At 42.7% G+C, this 18677-nt stretch overlaps 1 protein-coding gene across 5 annotated transcripts in view; it reads left to right on the top strand.

Annotated features, from left to right (window-relative positions):
* Window positions 1-18677, top strand: part of plecb (plectin b) — a 139809-nt gene that overhangs the window by 64751 nt on the left and 56381 nt on the right. For 3 of the 5 annotated variants that reach the window (XM_061051163.1, XM_061051162.1, XM_061051161.1), the window contains exon 1: window positions 6261-10701. The exons of 1 other annotated variant lie outside the window; for it this stretch is intronic. In XM_061051163.1, the coding sequence (XP_060907146.1) occupies window positions 6789-10701 (3913 nt within the window). In that variant the 5' untranslated portion in view covers window positions 6261-6788. Of the gene's footprint in view, window positions 1-6259; window positions 10702-18677 lie in introns of those variants that run through there. One more of the 5 variants, XM_061051160.1, reaches the window with a different exon arrangement.

Genomic DNA, 18677 nt, shown 5'->3' with positions numbered 1-18677 from the left:
CAAGCAATGTCTGACGGTTTTTTTTTTTTCACCTCAAGCATACAACAGTTTATAGATTTTCCATTCACATTTCTGCACACATTGGTAAGACAAAAGCCAAGAGCTGTTCTTCCCCTCAGAGGGCCATTCTTCTTGGGACATCAGAACGTTTTGATACTGCTTAACTTTCCACCCAAAAACAAACTATGACGAATTAATCTCTCTTTTACACAGATTTTATTTTATGAAACAGAAGATGTATTACTCCTCCATTGTTTTTTAATAAGCCTTATGTAACACCAAATATATTTATGGGGCAAGACAAAATATTTTTGGCAAAGCGACAAGAAGTTCATAGTGTAGTGTCTTGATTTAATTTCAGAACAGTACTTTGTCCATTGTTCTAACCACTCTGCTCTGAAGAAAGCAAAGAATATCTCTCCTACCCTAATTTTCTCCCTTGTTTGTTCACCAGTTATCCAAGAACACTTTCTTATTTATTTTTACGGCAGTTTGAGGAATGCCAAAGACACCTCTCGGTCTATTTCCATACTCACCAACTCACACAGTGCTTCTTTGTTTAAAGCCGTTCTGTGGTTTTACACACTTCTGTGGGTTGCTGTTTGCTGGGAAACATACATAAAGTTTCTCTTCTTGGGAACATACATAAAGTTTCTCTTCTTGGGAACATACATAAAGTTTCTCTTCCTGCTCACCACCCTCAAACTATCTCAAGTCCCATTGGCTGTACATGGGATTCACAGTTCCCTTCAAGTCGATTTAACCCCCCCTGGATCATCCGAATAACACTTGAGTGGCAGGGGACCAGTAAGTGCCTGAGGTTAATCCTCAAAGCTCCCCTCGTCTTATATTTCAAAGACAACTTTCTCTGTCTGTGCGAGCCCTAATTGACACTGTTGTTCATGGTGTCACATACAAATAACAGTCATGGTTGTCACATAGACTGTATGATGCTAGGATTGAGATCTCCGATGCTATTGGACATCATATCACAATTATTGAGTCAACAAGTCAGGGTTAAATATAGCACAGAATTGCACACTTGTCCCCTGATGACCTTATACTATGTATAAGATATGACAGTTTTTTAGGTCATATATCGTAGTATGATGCATTTAACAAAATAAATAAATAAATTAAATATATCTGGAGTAGTTTGCTTTACCCACATTTAAGCACAACATCAGTGCTAGATCTGTTGGACAGTTCTTCAGCACAGTGTGCTCTGTGCTTTAAGCAAACATCAGGATGATAACATTGTGACTACTAAAATGCTGACATTTTTAAACTGGTTAGCTTTTTCATCAACCCTTTTAAGCGTGCCAGCATGCAAACATTTGTTAAGTAGCGCTTAATTGGAAACAAGACTCAGGCTGAGGTGGTGTTTAAATTGAAATATGAAGTCTAAAATCAGAAGTCTATCTTTTGTGTCTGATGATGTCCTTAGATAAATGAAAAAACATACAAAAAAGCCCCATAAAATGTACAAAGTATGCCAATACACTGACAAGGGAGATGGGACATGTGTGAGTCGGATTTATGGCAGTCCATCCAATGGTTAACTTGTACCAAAGATGCCAAGCTTATAGCGGCATTAAAGTTATATCCAAAGGATCACTAATGGCGTTTATCTTCTGGGGAAGTTATTTTTGTTTCATTTGGTCAATCGGTTGACCATACATTCAACATCATATGTGTAAGCGATAGTAAAAAAAATAAAGAAAAAAATAACTTTTTTAAGCCTTCACTCAGGCTTGATCATCATACCATCACAGTGACTTTCAACATGTGAAGGAGCTTCTCCACTAATTACACGTTTGTCATTGTACTAGTGCAAACCATTACTTTGTCATTTGTAAAAGAAACACTCTGCTCTGGGGAAAGCCTGTGATTACCGTGGGACAACCCTTGCCTGCATATGAAGCTGCTTGGAACAATATCTAACATAAGCAGATTCCTTCAGTCAGAGGTGTTTGTGGTCTTACATGTGTCAGCTCTGTGAGGGGGGCCCAGCTGTCCCTGACTGAGGGGTCGCTCTCCTAATTATACCCAGGAGACAAGCTCCACTAATGAAAATAGAGCATGGTTAAAAAAAGGGTGCATTGCAAAAAGGATTAGTCATGTACTGTATACAAAACTGCATGTCATGTTTTGGGGTAAAAAAAGGCTACCCTTATTTAACTTTTAAAAACGTATTTAAAGGACAGAATAATCACAAGTAGCCTGTCAAAGTAGTGTTTGAGAATAACGTCCACCTACCACTGTTAAACTAGAAAGCTTCATTGCTTCTTCTTGAGCTTAAATTGACCCTAATCTAATGATATTTCCCGCCTATTAGAGCTGCATGCATCATGTCCAGACATGTGTCCTTTAGTTACAACACTTGTTTGACTTTTATATTAACTTCTTGAAATGTAAGCACTCACACAAGTGGGCAAGAAAGGCTCGACTGACCTTTGCTTTCTCTGGAAGTGGCTGGAGAGGCTTGGATCTGATATCAGAATGGGCACGTGTGCAGGACCAGAAGGCCTTGGAGCAGCAGGCCTTTACAGTGGGCCAGTCGCCAGCCACCATCAGTCGGCGATGACAAGTCTATTCTTGGACTTGTGGAGCTCTGAAACTCCTAAGCAGGAAACTATTCAGTTACTCCTCGCCAAAGTCTTGTTTCTCCTTTATCTGCTCCAATCAATCACATCACGCTGCTATTTTCAATTGTCCGCTGCTGCGATATCTCTTTATAGAATGATTTCAAGGAGGTGCTATTAATTCTACAGTGAGTGTGTATCCCCTTACCCCCCTGAGAGTCTATGTCCTATCATTTATTAAGATATTCATTTCACTTCAAACCTACACACAGCTATTGTAACCCCAAGTATCAATGAAAAGCAGTAGCAGCACTCAGTACTAGAAGCCAGCGTTTATCAGGCCTGGTGATTCAGTAGTTCTCTTGAAGTTGGCATATTTCATATTAGGATGGTTGAAGGGATTGGGCCTCAGGCCAGAATAAGGGTCACTGTGGGAAGTTTTGAGTTCAATGAGCACTTTGTGCATAAACAGTGCATGAAATCACACTGATATGCAGGCAGGGGAACAGGGCATGCATGGTGATTAAGATTACCATAATGAGACAGCTCCAGGCTTAATTTGTAATAGCTGACTGGGGTATCATTGGGGCTTATTTGGATTGTTTGCCATACAGTAAATTATTTTCTTTTGATACATAATTGTATGAAATGCTTTAGAATAGGACTGAGTCAAAACATCGATTCATCAATGCACTGCAATATATTTTTTCTAAATTCATTAATGATTCAGAATGTCCTGAGATTGATTATTTTATTTTCCAAAACTAAGGCACGATTTACGCCTAATTAAAGAGGTCAACGCTGTTATATACAAAATAAAATTGATTGTTTACGATATCAGCTTCATAAATAGAATGGTACGACGTAGCGCCTTACTGTTAATTCCACTCACTGTGTGAGAACGGCAGCTTTCAGGTGATAAACTCCATGTGTTTCTGCGATCAATGAGAACACCAGTGTATTTTCAGAGATGGTCTAGATCCAGCCCCCTCAAAAACGACGGTCATCTGTGATGATTTCCGTAAACATGAAAAAAAGTGTAAAGTGTAATTTCTGTTGTTAACTCACTGGGCTAACTCGGACGCAACCAATCAGATTCTATATCTGCGATCAGCTGACATGTAAGGGCCATTGAGAAGCCAGGGCATTCCCCACAGCCTGCTCACAGCACAGAAATACAGAAGATAGTACTGTTTTGAATGGATTCATCCTATTTAGCTTATTCTAGTATCACTATATCTGTGCTGTTTGAACAAATGCAGCTCTAAATAACGTGTGCCTGACATTTCCTTTTGTCCTTAATTTGTCTTTTGTATTTATTGTGTAATAACTATTTAAGACTTCTTCTGACATCCTTTGGGAAAAGCTATGGAAAAGGCCTTGGAACTCAGAGGGTTTAACAAAACGTTGATTAGTTGTGTTCTGTAAATTCAGCTCAGTGCACTTAGAGAATACTATACTTCAATCTTTTATCCTTTGTTTATTTAAGAATAATGCGTGACTAAAATACATTTTGGAGTCAGTTTGTTCTATACAAATAATGCAAACATATTTATTAGCAAATGTCAGACGGTACAGTTGAGTACCTGGTTACTTCTGTCATCTATAAGTATTATTATTGAATCAATATTGAAGCTAATTGATCAATATCGAATCGATAACGAATCAAATCGTGACCCAAAGAATCTAAATGGAACTGAATTTTGATGTCCTTGATAATAGCCATGCCTACTTTAGCACCAACCTTATCTGACTTAAACAGACTGACTTGACCTCAAGCTAATTACACTTGAACATACACATCCAGCTTCACCTGGTGCCGCCCCCACCACCTCACTGCCTCAGTGTCAGGCAAACTGCAGCATGTCAACCATTAAACATTTGTTTCGTAATACAGAGGAATGCCTTCCTCTTACAATAACCTCAGAACTCCTCTGTTCTTCTTTTAAAAACTCCCCCGAGCCTTCACCTTGAGTTATTAACGTGACATGTGCCACAAAAGATTATATACCACCATGAGAGATTTAGAGCATATCTGCTATAGGTGGAGCACAAACACGGCCTGGGGCATCGCCTCTTATGATGACAAGATGAGTGTCAAAGAACTGTCGTGGAACAGGAATTGTTTTCTTGAGAGTACTGTACTGCCAAAAACTATTTCTGCTGTCCTGGAAGTACTTATTTAAATTTACAAGGCTGCCATTTAATCTAAGCCTATATTGTCTTTTTTATTAACCCTAATAACAAATTTTTTACAACTGTATAGTCTAACATTTTGCTTCAGATACTTTTTTCCTGATTATGGATGAAAGCTTAACAATCTGCTAATAGTTTGTTGAGGTCACATCAGTGTCTTCCACATAGTGGACTGTGAAATGACAGTGTTGTACAGCTGTTCAGGAGTACAGATTTATGGCCTGCTGCTGCTGCTTCACTACAGCCCTGTAAGCGGATATGTAAGTTAGTCAGAGCTGGTTCACTACACGTTTGACTGTTGCCATGGCAAATAAAATAAAAACAGTTGTACGCCAGTGTTTGGATGCATAGTGATTGTGGTTTAAAACAGCGGGGGGAAAGAAGCATCAACCCAATGCCACACGAGTTGCGCAACTAGAGCACTGTGTTCCAAGCAAAAGTACTGCCTGCTGGCTCTACTCTTTTCTTTCAGTGGACCTTGTAAACTTTGCTCCTCTATGTCTAACAATGCTCAGCTTTCCTTCAAACTGGCTTTCACTGGACACTGGCTATGCAGGAAGCCTGTCACTGACACGGGGAGACGGACGGTAGACAGATGTACAGAAGAGAGAAGTGATCTAGGGAAAGAAATCTGATATCATGTTCCTGGGAGTACTGAAAAGGTTAGCTATAATGTGCAGACCTTTATATAGTTTTGCAAGGCAGATTCATGCTTCCCAGCTAAATGGAGCCCTAATGCTGACTGCTTAAAGCAGCAACACTTCTTTACAGCCTGTTGCATCACTTTTACCATCTCTTTTCTTTTTTCTTTTTTACCTCAGTGAGCTGTAATAGGAAATGCCAATTCATCTATGTAGTTTTCTTTACTTAGTGATATAATGCATCTCCAAAAAAACACAGATATTAATAGAATTAAATGTTATAACAGTTCTGTATGTAAGGGTTGGGTCATGACTGTTTAGTCTTTTTATATCCTGTTCGTACAATCTTTGTTAAATGTCTCAGTCTGTTGAGACCGACCAAAATACATCCACAAGAGTCACCAGACTTTACACACTCACTATGGAACTTGAAATCTTAAAACCACACCTTGTGTGTAGAGTAAAAGGTCCTCAGTGACACCTGATCAGGAAATGTGTAAAACTAGACACCTTGTACTTGATAACCTACATGCATGCTCTGCAAGTCGTCCCAGGGCAGGATAGATGTATGTATGAATCTGTTTCTTCTAAACTAATCTCTTAAGAACAGCCCTTTTATTTGTGTGGTGTGTGTGACACGCCAAAGGGTGTGTATCAGCCTGTCTTAATGTGTGTTTAGAGGTGTGTGTAAATTACACAGGAGGCGTGTGCTTTCGAGAGAGAGTGGGTGTCTCTGTGAAAGTCACAGAGCTACAGAGCATGTGCTCAAACACACTCCATAGGTGTGCTTCTCAATCCGTGTGACTTCGCTCTTACTTTGCTGCGATCCGTTTATTTCAGATGTTTTTTTTTTCTTTGCTTGCAGCTCCTCTGCTGAACTGTTTACTTTGGTGAGACTTTTTTTCCATGCCATTTTTTCCCTAAGAATTACACAGAGAAGGTAGGAGGAGCCGGACTGAGATGTGTGCCTCACTCTCTCTCTCTCTCTCTCTCTCACACACTCTCTCACACACGCTGCCTCTTCCATTCTGTCATTGCCATCTCGGCGGAACAGAGACTGTTCATTTCCAGCCACGCTGAATTCAGCAGGGACAGGACACTTTTGACTTTGTTTGAGTCAGAATTCACAAAGGAATATTTGTTTTCTTCACGATACCCAAAAGGAGCAGCGAGAACAAGAGGGAAAAAAAGTAAGAAAAAAAATAAAAAGGATTTCTTCTATCATTTTTTTTTCTTATTGAATTAAGAAACACGTGACAGCTGGTTTTGCCACTGGATTCCTTTACACAACAAGACGTTTAGTGACTTTTCCTTCATGTTGTTAGTTTCAGTTTTACTTTGAGAGAGTATTCTTAGTTTAAGCACAATGGTTGCTGGAATGCTGATGCCCGTGAGGGACTTGAGGGCCATCTACGAGGTGCTGTTTCGAGATGGTGTCATGGTGTCCAAGAAGGACAAGAGACCTCAGGCCAAGCACCCTGAGGTAGAAGGTGTGAGCAATCTTCAAGTAATCCGTGCGATGGGGTCTCTTAAGTCAAGGGGCTATGTGAAGGAGACCTTTGCTTGGAGACATTTCTACTGGTACCTGACCAATGAGGGCATTGTTTACCTGCGTGACTTCCTCCGCTTGCCACCTGAGATCGTCCCTGCATCCCTTCAGAGGATCAGGAAGCCTGCTGCCAGCCTATCTTTTGCCCACCGGGCTGCACAGGTCCAAACTGTGGAAGGTCCAACATCTTATGTTCCAAAGCCAGGACGCAGGGGCGAATCAGAGAGCCAAGAGGCTCATGCTGAACGCCAGGGCTACCGCCACAAGATGATGGGTCCCGGAGAAAGAGAGGGCTACTCTGATAGAACCCCGAGGTTTAGGGGCCGTCCACAGGCTGCAGGTCCAATTAGGCCAAAAGCATCATGGGAAGTGGAGGACCAGCCTCAGTCCTTGTTTAGGAAAGGGAACGTCATCCCAAGTGAATCAGTGATGATGGAGGAGAGCAGGGTAAAAAGAGTCTCTCGGCAGCTGCCTGATGTGAGCAGTGAGAAGCCGGTATCAAAATCATCAGAGAGAAGAGTGACTGAAGTCCAAAAGGAGAAGGCCTCGGTTTCTGCTCAGGTTCAGAGAGAAGATCTGAAACAGGATGTGTCACTGACATCACTGTCCTCCAAACCGGCCCTACCATTAATGGCTGCTACTTTGGCTACAGGGGCTGCATGGGCTACAGCCTCAAAGATTCCACCAGATCACTCCTCTCCCAAAACAAATAAAGAGAAGCTTAATACCCCTAATGAAAAAGCTTGCGTGAAGCCTGCTATCACAACACTTCCTGGTACAGAGGTCAAAGAGGAGAAGACAAAAAAGGCAATTGTTGTGGATCCAATTAAATCTGCAGAGGTCAAGATTACAGCTGAGGCGGCAACTGAAAAAGTAAAGCCCCAAGCAGTTTTTACAAGCAGCTCTTCTCAGGAAACCTCCAAAGTCCTAATTGAGCCTGCCAATGCCACCCCTGTTAGCGCAAAATCTGTCAAAAAAGATGCCAAAGATGAGAAGACAAAAACAATGATTGTTGAGCCGGCTACGCCTGCAGCAGTTAAGGCTCTGTCTAAGAAGGAGGCTAGTAAATTAAAGGCTCAGGAAGATCCTACAATTGCTTCTTTTGACAACACCTCAAAAGCCCTTGCAGACAGTTCTACCACCACACCTGTCATCACAGAACCTGCCAATAAAGATGTCAAAGAGAATGAGACAACAAAGGTAATTGCAATGGATCCAATTAATTCTGCAGAGGTCAAGGCGAGAGCTGAACCAGCAGCTGAGAAAGTAAAGCCAAAAGCATTGATGACAATGGCTGCTTCTCAGGAAACCTCAAAACCCCTTACCAACACTGCAACCCCAACCCCTGCCATCAAAACCACAAAACCCGATAACAAAGATGAGCAGGTGACAAAAAAGGTGAATGTGGATCCAGCCCAATCTGCAGCTGTTCAGGCTATATTTGAAAAGCCAACCGATAAAGTCAAGGCCCAAGCAGTAATTACCAAAGGTACAGTTAAGGAAATGTCAAACGCCAGGGCCACCCCTGTCAGCACAAAACCTGTCAGTGTAGAAATCAAAGATGAGAGGCTTAAGGTAGCAAAGGTTGACGAGGAAACAATTAAACCTACAGAGGCAAAGACCCCAGTTGAGTCTAAAATAAAACATGAGGAGGCAAAGAAAACTGCCCAAGTATCTGTCACTCAGGATACCACCAAACCCCAACCCCACAGTACCCCCAATGACTCAGTGTTGTCCACTGATACAGTAGGCGTGACCTCTAAAGTTAAAGTGACTCAGGCACCCATTGATGCTCAAGTGACCTCTGTGAATCTCTCAGTAAAGTCCACAAGTGATGAAGTGCCCCCAAAAACAACTAAAGTGGTTGAATCCTCAACTCTTGAAGTTAAAACGAGCATTAGAAAGACTCTCTCAGCACCAATGACAAGTGCTGAAAACGCAAAACCTGTCAAATCTACAGTAACAGAGATTTGCACAAAACAGGAGAACGCTGATGTAAAGAGGATCCCTCTAGTTAAGAAGGAGGAAAAAATAGGGCAAGAAGCCACTGAAGTCTCAGTGCAGGGCCAAATGTTAGAAAGTAAAGACTCATCTCCAGCTCCAGTTAGTCAAAGTGTCGCCCAGGAGATAGTGGAAACTAAGCAATTGGTTGAAGGAAGCTCTAAATCAAAAAGGAAGAAAAAGAAATCCCCTGGAGAGACATCAAAGTCCCCTGAGGAGGAGGTAGCAGAGATTGCCCTCCAGCCCACACCACTGCTTCACTCCGAGCCAGTAAAAGTGAGCACCAGTTTTAAGACTGAGGGAGCATCAGCTGTTGACAAAAACAAGACTCAGGCTGAAATCCATTTTGATGTGGGAGATATAAAGAAAGTCCCTAAAGAGATCGAAGTGACGCCAAAAATGGAAGTCCCTAAGCAAACTCAGGACAAGAGTGATTCTAAAGTTGAAACACTTCCACTAGAACATAAGCCTGTAGGACCCCAAGTAGAGCTGTCAGATAATGCAACAGTGAAAAAACAGGCAGAGGAAAGCAGTGTTAAAAAGGAAACACAGGGAAAATTATCCTCAATGGACAAATCTAACGTTAAATTGGCCCGCGAGGGGCTGACTAAATCTGAGGAAATGACTATCACTAAAGTGGAAACAGTGATTGTGCAGAAAATAACTCAAGTGGAGCTTGAACAAGCCAGTCCTAAACCTGACAAGAAAATTCCGGCCGCAGTCTCAGAGTCACAAAAACTCACATCAGAGACTAAATCCCCAATAAGTGCAGGGAAAGCTGCAGAGGAAGCTTCAAAGGGTAAGAAGAAAGGGAAAGGGAAAAAGCAGACCCAGGCACCAGCAAAAGACGGCAAAAATGCAGAGTCTGTCCATTTGCCCGAGGCCGAAGCATTGCTGTCCACTGACATTACATCATTGCCAAAGAACACTGTTAAGGACAGCCCTGACATGGCCTCTGAACTGGTGGAGCAGAATGCTTCCCCAAAGATGACTCCTGAAAGAATGTGCAGTGAGGAAACCAGGCAGGCAGCAGCTGTGCTCTCTGAGGCCCCAGCAGACAAAGGGGAGGTGGAGTCAGCTCTGCTCTTTGCTGAAAAAATCAAGCGGGAGGTTCCGAAACCAAAAACATCCTCGACTGTGAGGGAAGCACACGCAGCCGGAGAGTTAGCGTCAGCAGCACCAGCGCTAGCAGCAGAGGCAGCTGCAGCTCAGGCACAGGCCAGCCCCCTCGCCAAGCCAGAGGAGCCTCCCAGAGTTGCACAACATTCATCCAGTCAGGCAGCAGAGCGCAGCACAGAGAAAAGCCTCTCTGTTTGTCAGGCCTTAAAGCAGGAGGAAGCGAAGAAGAAGGACTTGGAGGAGGACACACCCTCTGCTACTGCCACACCCGCCGCTGCCCGGCCTGACCAGCCTCACCTGGGGGACACCTGTGAGTCTGCAAACTCTGACATTGACGAGGCCGCCATGAAGAGGAAAATTGTAGTGGTGGAAGAGATAGTTGAGGTGAAGCACCTTGTCGCCGGGGAGCAGTCACCTCCTCCTCATCCACCTGTGCAACCTGAGGAAGAAGGTGAAGAACTGGACCTGGATGTTCTGGAAGCAATTGCCATAGAGCGGGCACTGTTGTCAGGGGCAGCAGGGGCCATAGTGCATGGGGCCTCACCTGAACCAGATTGGGACCACTCACTGGATGATCCGGAGGAAAAGACGTGGCCAAACTTCATTGAAGGTTTGTTTGAATGATTTACCCTACTTCCGGTCTTTTCTTACTATCTCTCTCTGCAATGTGACGTAATTGGTTTTTTTGCCTCTTGTTTGAAATGTGGGAGGCTGTAGGTAGGGTAGGACATGAAAGCCCTTTTGTTGCTCCTTCACATTGTCAGGTACCCGTGTAGTATTCCCTACTCCTAAGGACACTCCCATACTGTAGCTGTCTGTCTCTTGCTTATCTGCCAAAGTATTATTTGGGGTTATTTGATAACAGTTTATGGCTTAAAGTTACATATGACATAGCCCAGCTTCTTCTTTGTGATGTGGACTGGAGGCAGCCTGTCTTTAGAAGTAGTTTCAGTGAGCCGGTGAGAAGAGTGCATTGAGATGTGGCTGTGATTTAATTATGTGTGTGTTAAAATAGATGAAGTATCAGTAACACTGTTAGAGCATGCCCTGTAGTACAGTGTATTCAAGACACTGTCAGACTCTTAGACGGGCATTATGACATTTTGAAAGGTGAAAGTTATAATTAAAAATGTATTTTAAAAAGTTAAATTACTTCCACATTCAAGCGCAAATGAGTTCAAACCTATAATTTACCACACTGTATACAGGTTAGTGCATTTAAAAACTTAAAATCAAATGATTCTAACCAAAAAAAAACAATTTATTTGGGTGGGGTGTTTGCTAATAATGTGGCTCCACATGTTTCAGTGAAAACCGTAATCTCTGGAGTCATCTCTGAGTGTTTGCCAAATGAGATTATCCAGACCTGCATGCTTTCCAACAAGGTGGGGCAGTTTGCTGTGATCCAGCCTCGCCTGTTCCCTGTAGAGATAGATGTGTGTGAGTTAAAGCCGGACTGACGATGAGAGGGAGGTGTGGTGCTTTTGGGAGCACAACTCCTCTTTGCTCCAGTAAGACTGTGTTCTTGCCAATTTTTTTTTTTATGTTCCCTGTTTTTTTAATTTAATTTTATTATTGGTCCTCCTTTCACCCTGTCTTGTAAAGGAGATAAGCATGCCTCTTGCGTACCATTATGTAATGGAATGCGTAGGATATGGGAGTTATGTAGACAAAGTGATAACAGCAGTATATGCAGGCCTCCTTTGCCAGATCTGGAGGGAAAAAAAACAACTATTCTATAAAGTCAAGAAAAAAGTTGCCAGTTGATTCTGTGGTTGGCTCTGCTGAAGTGAAACTTTGCATTGCTTATTTCATATCAGGATGCAGAAGCATATTCATGTGACTCTTGATCATGCGTGCTGCCCAATATTTCACAATGTTGACGGGTAAAATGTTGTGCTGTTTTGACTGATCATGTGCATTTTTGCAATCCTGTGAGGGTGTAAAGCATGGACTTCACAAGGGCGTTGTCTGTTGTGGGTGTGAGCAAAGGACAAAGAGTCAGGAAGTTGGAAGGTTTTGCTCACTGCTCTCTGGGTGTGTTTTGTTTAGTTCCACACGTGACAGCAGGTCTGGATTCAATTAACAGCAGGGTTCTTTCATTCAATCTGTGGTACTCATCAGGAAAATAAAGTCCCTTTTGCAGTGTGATAAAACCACATGTACTGTATGACTCATACATATAGTAAGCAGCATGTGCAACTCATCATACACAGAATGATCTGCACTACAACGTCTTAAGGAAACTTGAACTAATCTTAGCAATACTCATTGGAATTGTGAAGAATCATAGAGATTTGAAATTTTACTTGTAGTCCCAGTGTTGTCTGATGAGTGCTGTTATCAGATGCAGACACAACAGTGTGAGTCTATCAGATGAACACAGTGTGCTGTAACACACTACTGACATCTGCTGTCCATTAACAACCACTGTCATCTGTCAGACAGACCAAAGGCTACAACACCACACAAGCTGACGTTCTAAAACTAATATTTCACATCCTGAGAATATAAACCTTGCTTTCTTTTTGGTCATGAGGCGATGCGTCAGCCACATTTGTCACTCTTATGAAAGCAGTTTCATTTGGATTTGACCTCAGAAATGAGAGGTAGTGTTAAACAGGGCAGGGGTTAACAGAGATCCAGATTTTACTGTTATCATTTGGTATCCTTGGTATGTTTGCTAATTACACAGCTGTCATCAGACTCACTCACACCCTGAGATAAAGCTGCAGTTAGCTATTCCTACTCTTGTCCTGCTTATGAATTTGGCTTCTTTTTCATTGAATCTGTGATGTGGAAACCAGGAAAGGGGGGAAAGTATTTGTAAATCTGACTTATGCCACAAAAATGTTGCATTCAAAATAAGTGGTCCTTTTTTCTGGTTTAGATTTCTATGAAACATTTTGACGTTGTGTGTCACACTTTTTTTTTTTTATGAAAGGATGGTGCTGTATATGCTTGTACAAAAGCTGTGCCCTTTTGTGTAAGATGGACATCCACGAGAAGGCTATTCCAACACTGCCCACCCATGGCACCAAGGCCAATTAGACTAAATCACAGCCTAGACATGTCACTGAGGTCCTCCATGTTTTCATCTCTGAAAATGTGCCCGGTGCATTCTTGTGTGATTGGTTAAATGAAGAGCTACAGTGTGCTGCAGCACTGTGCCTGTCATTATGGCGGCACATCATTTTGATGTCATGACTCACCCAGGCCATTCTCAAATCTGCGGGCTTGAGTTAGAAGCCTGACCTTTTGGAGAAGGAAAAAAAATGGTAAAAGGAGGACATTGTGAATGTTCAATCCCATGCTATGTGTAGCATGTTTTATGATTTGGCAGCTTAAAGAGATACTGCTGCTGCTTTTTTCTGCTGTTGGCCACCAGTAATGTTTTCTTCAAAACAAAGTTAATGACCTTAGCTGTTTAGTGCTGGACTATCTCTTACTGCTGACTCCACCTGAAATCCCATCTTACATTTTATTGGAATGATTGTAAGTGTAATACCATATTAGCATGTCTTTCATAAGCTGACACACAAGCACACCAAGCAAACATTTTGACAGCGAGGAGATGTTGAAACAGTGTGCCAGTACTGAAAATACAGTCAGAATGAAACTTGAGAAAGCCAATGGAGACTTTAAAAGCTACTGTGTAGGAGTGTCGCTAGCCTAGCGTTTATGTTGCACACCCCATGTACAGAGGCTATAGTCCTCGTTGCAGCAGCTGTGGGTTTGAATCCGACCCCAGCCCTTTGCTGCATGTCATCCCCCTCTCTCTCATCCCAACATTTCCTGTTTCTCTTCAGCTGTCCCTTCCAATAAAGGCAAAAACAGAAGAAAAAAAAGCTAATGTGTAAAATTTGTGAAAACACAATTTAAATCAAGAATCAGTAACTGACATCTTCATGATGCCTTTGAAACTGACATTTCAAACTAGAAAGAAGGACCTTGCTTATTTAACGTTTGCATAAATGAGTTGACAAAGTAAGAGCTATCTAAACATAACCCTTCCCATGAGCCGGTTGCGTGTGATCTTCCAACAGTTGCCAGTTTGATGTACCGCCGTGCCGTGCAGGGCATGTTTGATATCAAATTTTAAAAGCAGCGAGTTCCAACATCATTAAGTCAGGGCTGGACACCGCACAGAATCAGAGATCTGTTAAAGCAATACAAGTCATTGTAGGCAAAACACAGGAAATGGAAGAATCGATGACATGTGGAATATATTGAGGGTTTGGCCAAGATGGTTATGATGTTAGTCATTTCCCAGGGTACATGTTGACCAGCTGACTAACACCACATCAGCCTGATTGAGCTGGGAGAGTATAGTCTGTGTGAATTCTCTGCAGACCCTTCACGTGTTCAGTGTTTATTTAGCTTTATTTGAACTTTTGTAAGGATTTGACCTTACTTTAAAAAGGGTCTGGTATAGAAGGGTGTCATTTACAAAACAGAGCTTAAACACTACCCCGGTGTAGATTGAGACAAGATGCATTCCCCCTCTGGACAAAAGCTTAGAATACCTTTCAGCTATGTGTCCTAACATGAATGATGCATGCATGCAGGCTCAGCGCGCTCTTTCTAGTTCAGGAGGTCGTGAAGGCACATGAGGATGGTCAGGAATTCCCTGCAATCTTCTCTAAAGCCCCTACTTGGTCCCTTAGTAAAGCTGCCCTCATTTCTCGTTTGGACATCCATCTATAGCGTTGAGGATGCACGAGAGGAGACAATCCCGGCTCTACCCTCCAGACACTTGGTGGAATTGCTCTTAGCATTAGGATGAAATGCAACCAGTTGTCATCGCTACAATTGACAAAGACATATGCATATATTAGGAGCGTCTAAATTTAGAGATTGTTGTGCATTGCTGTGATCCCAAAAGCAATAGGGGATCTGCAGTGAGCGCTCAGGCCATGTGAAACCCTCTTACTATAGCCTTGTTTCTACCAAGCGGTCTGGTTCAGTTCGGTTCTGTACGGTTCCCATTTATTGACACTTCCACCGTCAAAAGTTGGGAATGGCACCAAAATAAGGGATCCATACCGTCCTACTTTTTTTGGTACCCTTCTGTTGGGGTGACAAGGGTACTGATCCGATCCTAAAGGGTCCCTTTTGTTCACTGTGCCCCTGTTCCTCTTGAACGTTTAACTTAATTAATAGCTGGCTACACTGTTGGCTGCTGATGATGTCACACTCCGCTTACCAAATAAGGGTCCGGTTGGCTGTGGAAACGCAAGCAAGTTCAGGGTTTACCGTACCGAACTGAACCAAACTGCACTGCAACTGCCCATCACAAAACTCTGTGAGAGGCTGAATCTGATCTCGTCAATATACCATCAGTCTTAAGATCTCACTTTTCATATTTGCTGGCTTTGCTGCTATTTGCGGCCTGCTAACGCACTGCCAGGGCCTTTTCCCACAATATTGCTAAACATATTAAGTCTAGCCCATCTCAATTACAATTTAAGTGCCAGGTATTGAGCAAACAGTTTTGCTTGAAGTCATTCATTCTGAAGGGGAAATTAGAATCACCATGAAAATGACAAATGGGAAGATCATCAGTTAAGATTTGACATTAAGGGTTATGTCCAATTGGTGTTGATTATCTTTGTACCTCCCAGAGGGCTCTCATATAAGATTTGTTATCTGGCTCAGAGTTGTGATTTAATATGGCCAAATAAACCTGCCACCATCATCTTCAAAGAGAGATGTATGAAGGTGTGTGTGTGTGTGTGTGTGTGTGTGTGTGTGTGTGTGTGTGTGTGTGTGTGTGTGTGTGTGTGTGTGTGTGTGTGTGTGTGTGTGTGTGTGTGTGTGTGTGTGTGTGTGTGTGTGTGTGTGTGGGGGGCGGGGTGTCTCTAGGGGGCGAGGGTAGCCAAGTGTTTCGCCAGAGCTCTTCCATCAGTTTCTAACTGTGACACTGTGTGATCATCTGGCTCTGGTGGATATTTATAACCCCCCAGTCAGCTCAGACCCTCTTCCCCAGACCACCCACCACCCCCCCTCCAGCCCCCCTGCCTCCTTCCCAGGGCTTTGCGTGTCGTCCCTCCTCCCCTGGCCACGGGAGAGCAGGCTGACGGATCCAAACAGCGGGTGCAGCCTGTCACAGTTTAACACAGGGGGGAGAGAAACGGAACAGTTCCGAGCAAACAAACAGGAGTTCTCTCTCCTGTCCTCTTCATTCCCTCTCTGTGCCCAGCTCTCCTTTACCTCCTCGTCCTCCTCTTCCTCTCTTTTACCATCTCTTAGATGAAGATCATACCTGGTAGGTCCACAGAGTGGGGTTGCTGTGGCGTGTCTGTCTGTGTCTTAACTACGTCTGTCTGTCTGCTGACTGTTAGTGAGTTTTTGGCAAAGGCAGTGTGAAGTCTTGTTGTGTTCCTGGTTGGTGCGTACACAACAGAGATACACACACACACACACGCACACATTCACATTTAACACAGGACAACCTTCACCTAGTACAGCACCGAGTGTATTCCATATTTAACTGTGACTCACTTGAATTACGAGTGAGGTCGGCTGCCTTCTATATTTTCCTTTTTTTCTTTTTGATGCTATGTATATTTGAGAGGATGAGGGCAGAGGTCGCGGGGGCAAAGCCCACCCACCCTTGTTAGGAGGTGTCTTTCCTGTTGTTCTTAGTTCTGATGGGTGTCAATAAGGAGGGTCGACTTTTGAGGGTTTTTTTCCCAAACCTTTTTGTGTTTATAAGAGATACTGTAGAAGTGTATTTCAGAAAGCACAACCACCTGCAATCATCCTGTCGGTACAATATACTGTATCTCCTGAAGAGGCTTGTTGTTGTTGTTGTTGTTGTTGTTGTCACAAATAAGATAGGGCTTATCACTATTATTCTTGTTTTACTTTTCATCACTTTGTCACTCGTTTTTATTTTAAATCTTAACAGAGTCATTCTTTGCTACTTAGTGCTAGTGTGTGATGATCTGTATCACAGTAAAGAAAGCTGGACTTGCTGAAGGACATTCATTCCAATTGCTGATGAAATGGGCTCCACCTTTTTTTTCTCAAGAAATAAGTTATCAGCCAAGAATGCAGATAGGAAGCCCATCCTACTTTAAGCATGAAGTGGATGTTGCAAAAGATTAAATGAGTCACGGATATTCTTCAGATTAGCAAAAATAACAAAAACATATTTCTCTCATATCATGTTTCATCTGATACAGGGAGATTTTGAAACAGATAGAGATACCAACAACCAATAACAGCTACATTTGGGCAAACAGAATTCAGGGATATTTCCTTTATTATGTTTATGTTTCTTTATTATTAAAATAAATTAACCTTTTAAACTTGTTGTGTAGAGCGCAGTGTCAGCAAACAGCTGAACAAATCAGTGTAGGCAGACTTGAAAAGAAGACAGGTTTCAGTAATAGCCTAGCTCCAGGGTGGGAGAAACAGCAGGAATTCCTGCCCTTTTTTTTTTTTCTTTTTTTAATGGCGCTGCCACACCCACACCGTCCCACTCCCCTTTCCCCCCCTCCCTGTAAAGACCCACCTGTCACTCTACGGCCCAGGCTTGTCCCATCATCCCCTCTGTCTTATCTCTTATCTGTCCCTCCAAATGCCTGCAAGCCCCCCAGCGCCCACTCTCCCCGCCCTGGTAGTTTTGGGGCACCTAGTGACCCTGATTTTATTCTGGCACCTGAGAAAACACAAGAGGAAAGGTAAGAGAGCTGCACAGAGTGGATTTGTAAAGGTTGAAAATGCAATGAGAGTCAAATCTAAAAGTAACTGCTACTGGACTGTTTACCTTCTCTCTTCTTCTCTTGCTCTAACTGAAGTTTCACTCGCTAAATGCTGATTTTGTTGCTACTTTCTGAGAATAGTGCATATTTTATATTTCAATGCTTTTTTTCTTCATGTGTTTTTCTTTAGTTCATAATATACATTTTACAATCTTATACGTGTTGTTTGTTTACCCTGTGTATTAGTCACGTTCATGTGCGACCTTCAAACCTGTCAGCCTGCCACTTTAAGCGGTCAAAGGTGCCACCAGGCCTTTCCGTGCCACTGTCACAAAGTGTCTGTTTTTACATGCAGCTGCAAAGGGATTAGCCCTCGTTTACACTCAGACAGCGTGAGAGACCTTCTGTTTGGCTCATGTTGTGGTGGCCCAGACTCTTAAAGTCACATATACAACAATGGACAAAAAAACATAGTGAGCTGAATTTAGCTGACTTTCTTTAGTTTCCCCTGCAGAGCAGCTGATGAGCTCTGTTTTAACAATGCCTGACACTCCCAAAACCAGTCTGGTCAAGTTTGGCTCTGGATAAGAGATCTGAGGGTGTGTGTGGGTGTGTGTGTGTGTTCTAGTGTCTTTTCAGAAACACAAGTTGCTTCCTTAAAGTACTGGTTTAATACACCTGTCAGATTGGAGGCACTACCAGTCTCCAAACCATCTGCCAGCTTATAAACAAAAAGAGCCTTACAAAAGATGGATCAATGAGTCTTTGATGACTTTATCTTGGCCTTTCCTGGGAAATATTACATTTGTATGCAGGGAACAACCAACAGATACATTCCTTTATACTGAACTTAGACAATAAGTTGTTTGATGCT

The sequence above is a fragment of the Labrus mixtus genome, chromosome 11 (genome assembly GCF_963584025.1).
Source record: "Labrus mixtus chromosome 11, fLabMix1.1, whole genome shotgun sequence".
Classification (NCBI taxonomy): Eukaryota; Metazoa; Chordata; class Actinopteri; order Labriformes; family Labridae; genus Labrus; species Labrus mixtus.
The sequence above is the reverse complement of the archived record's forward strand: the minus strand, read 5'-3'. Positions and strand labels throughout refer to the sequence as shown.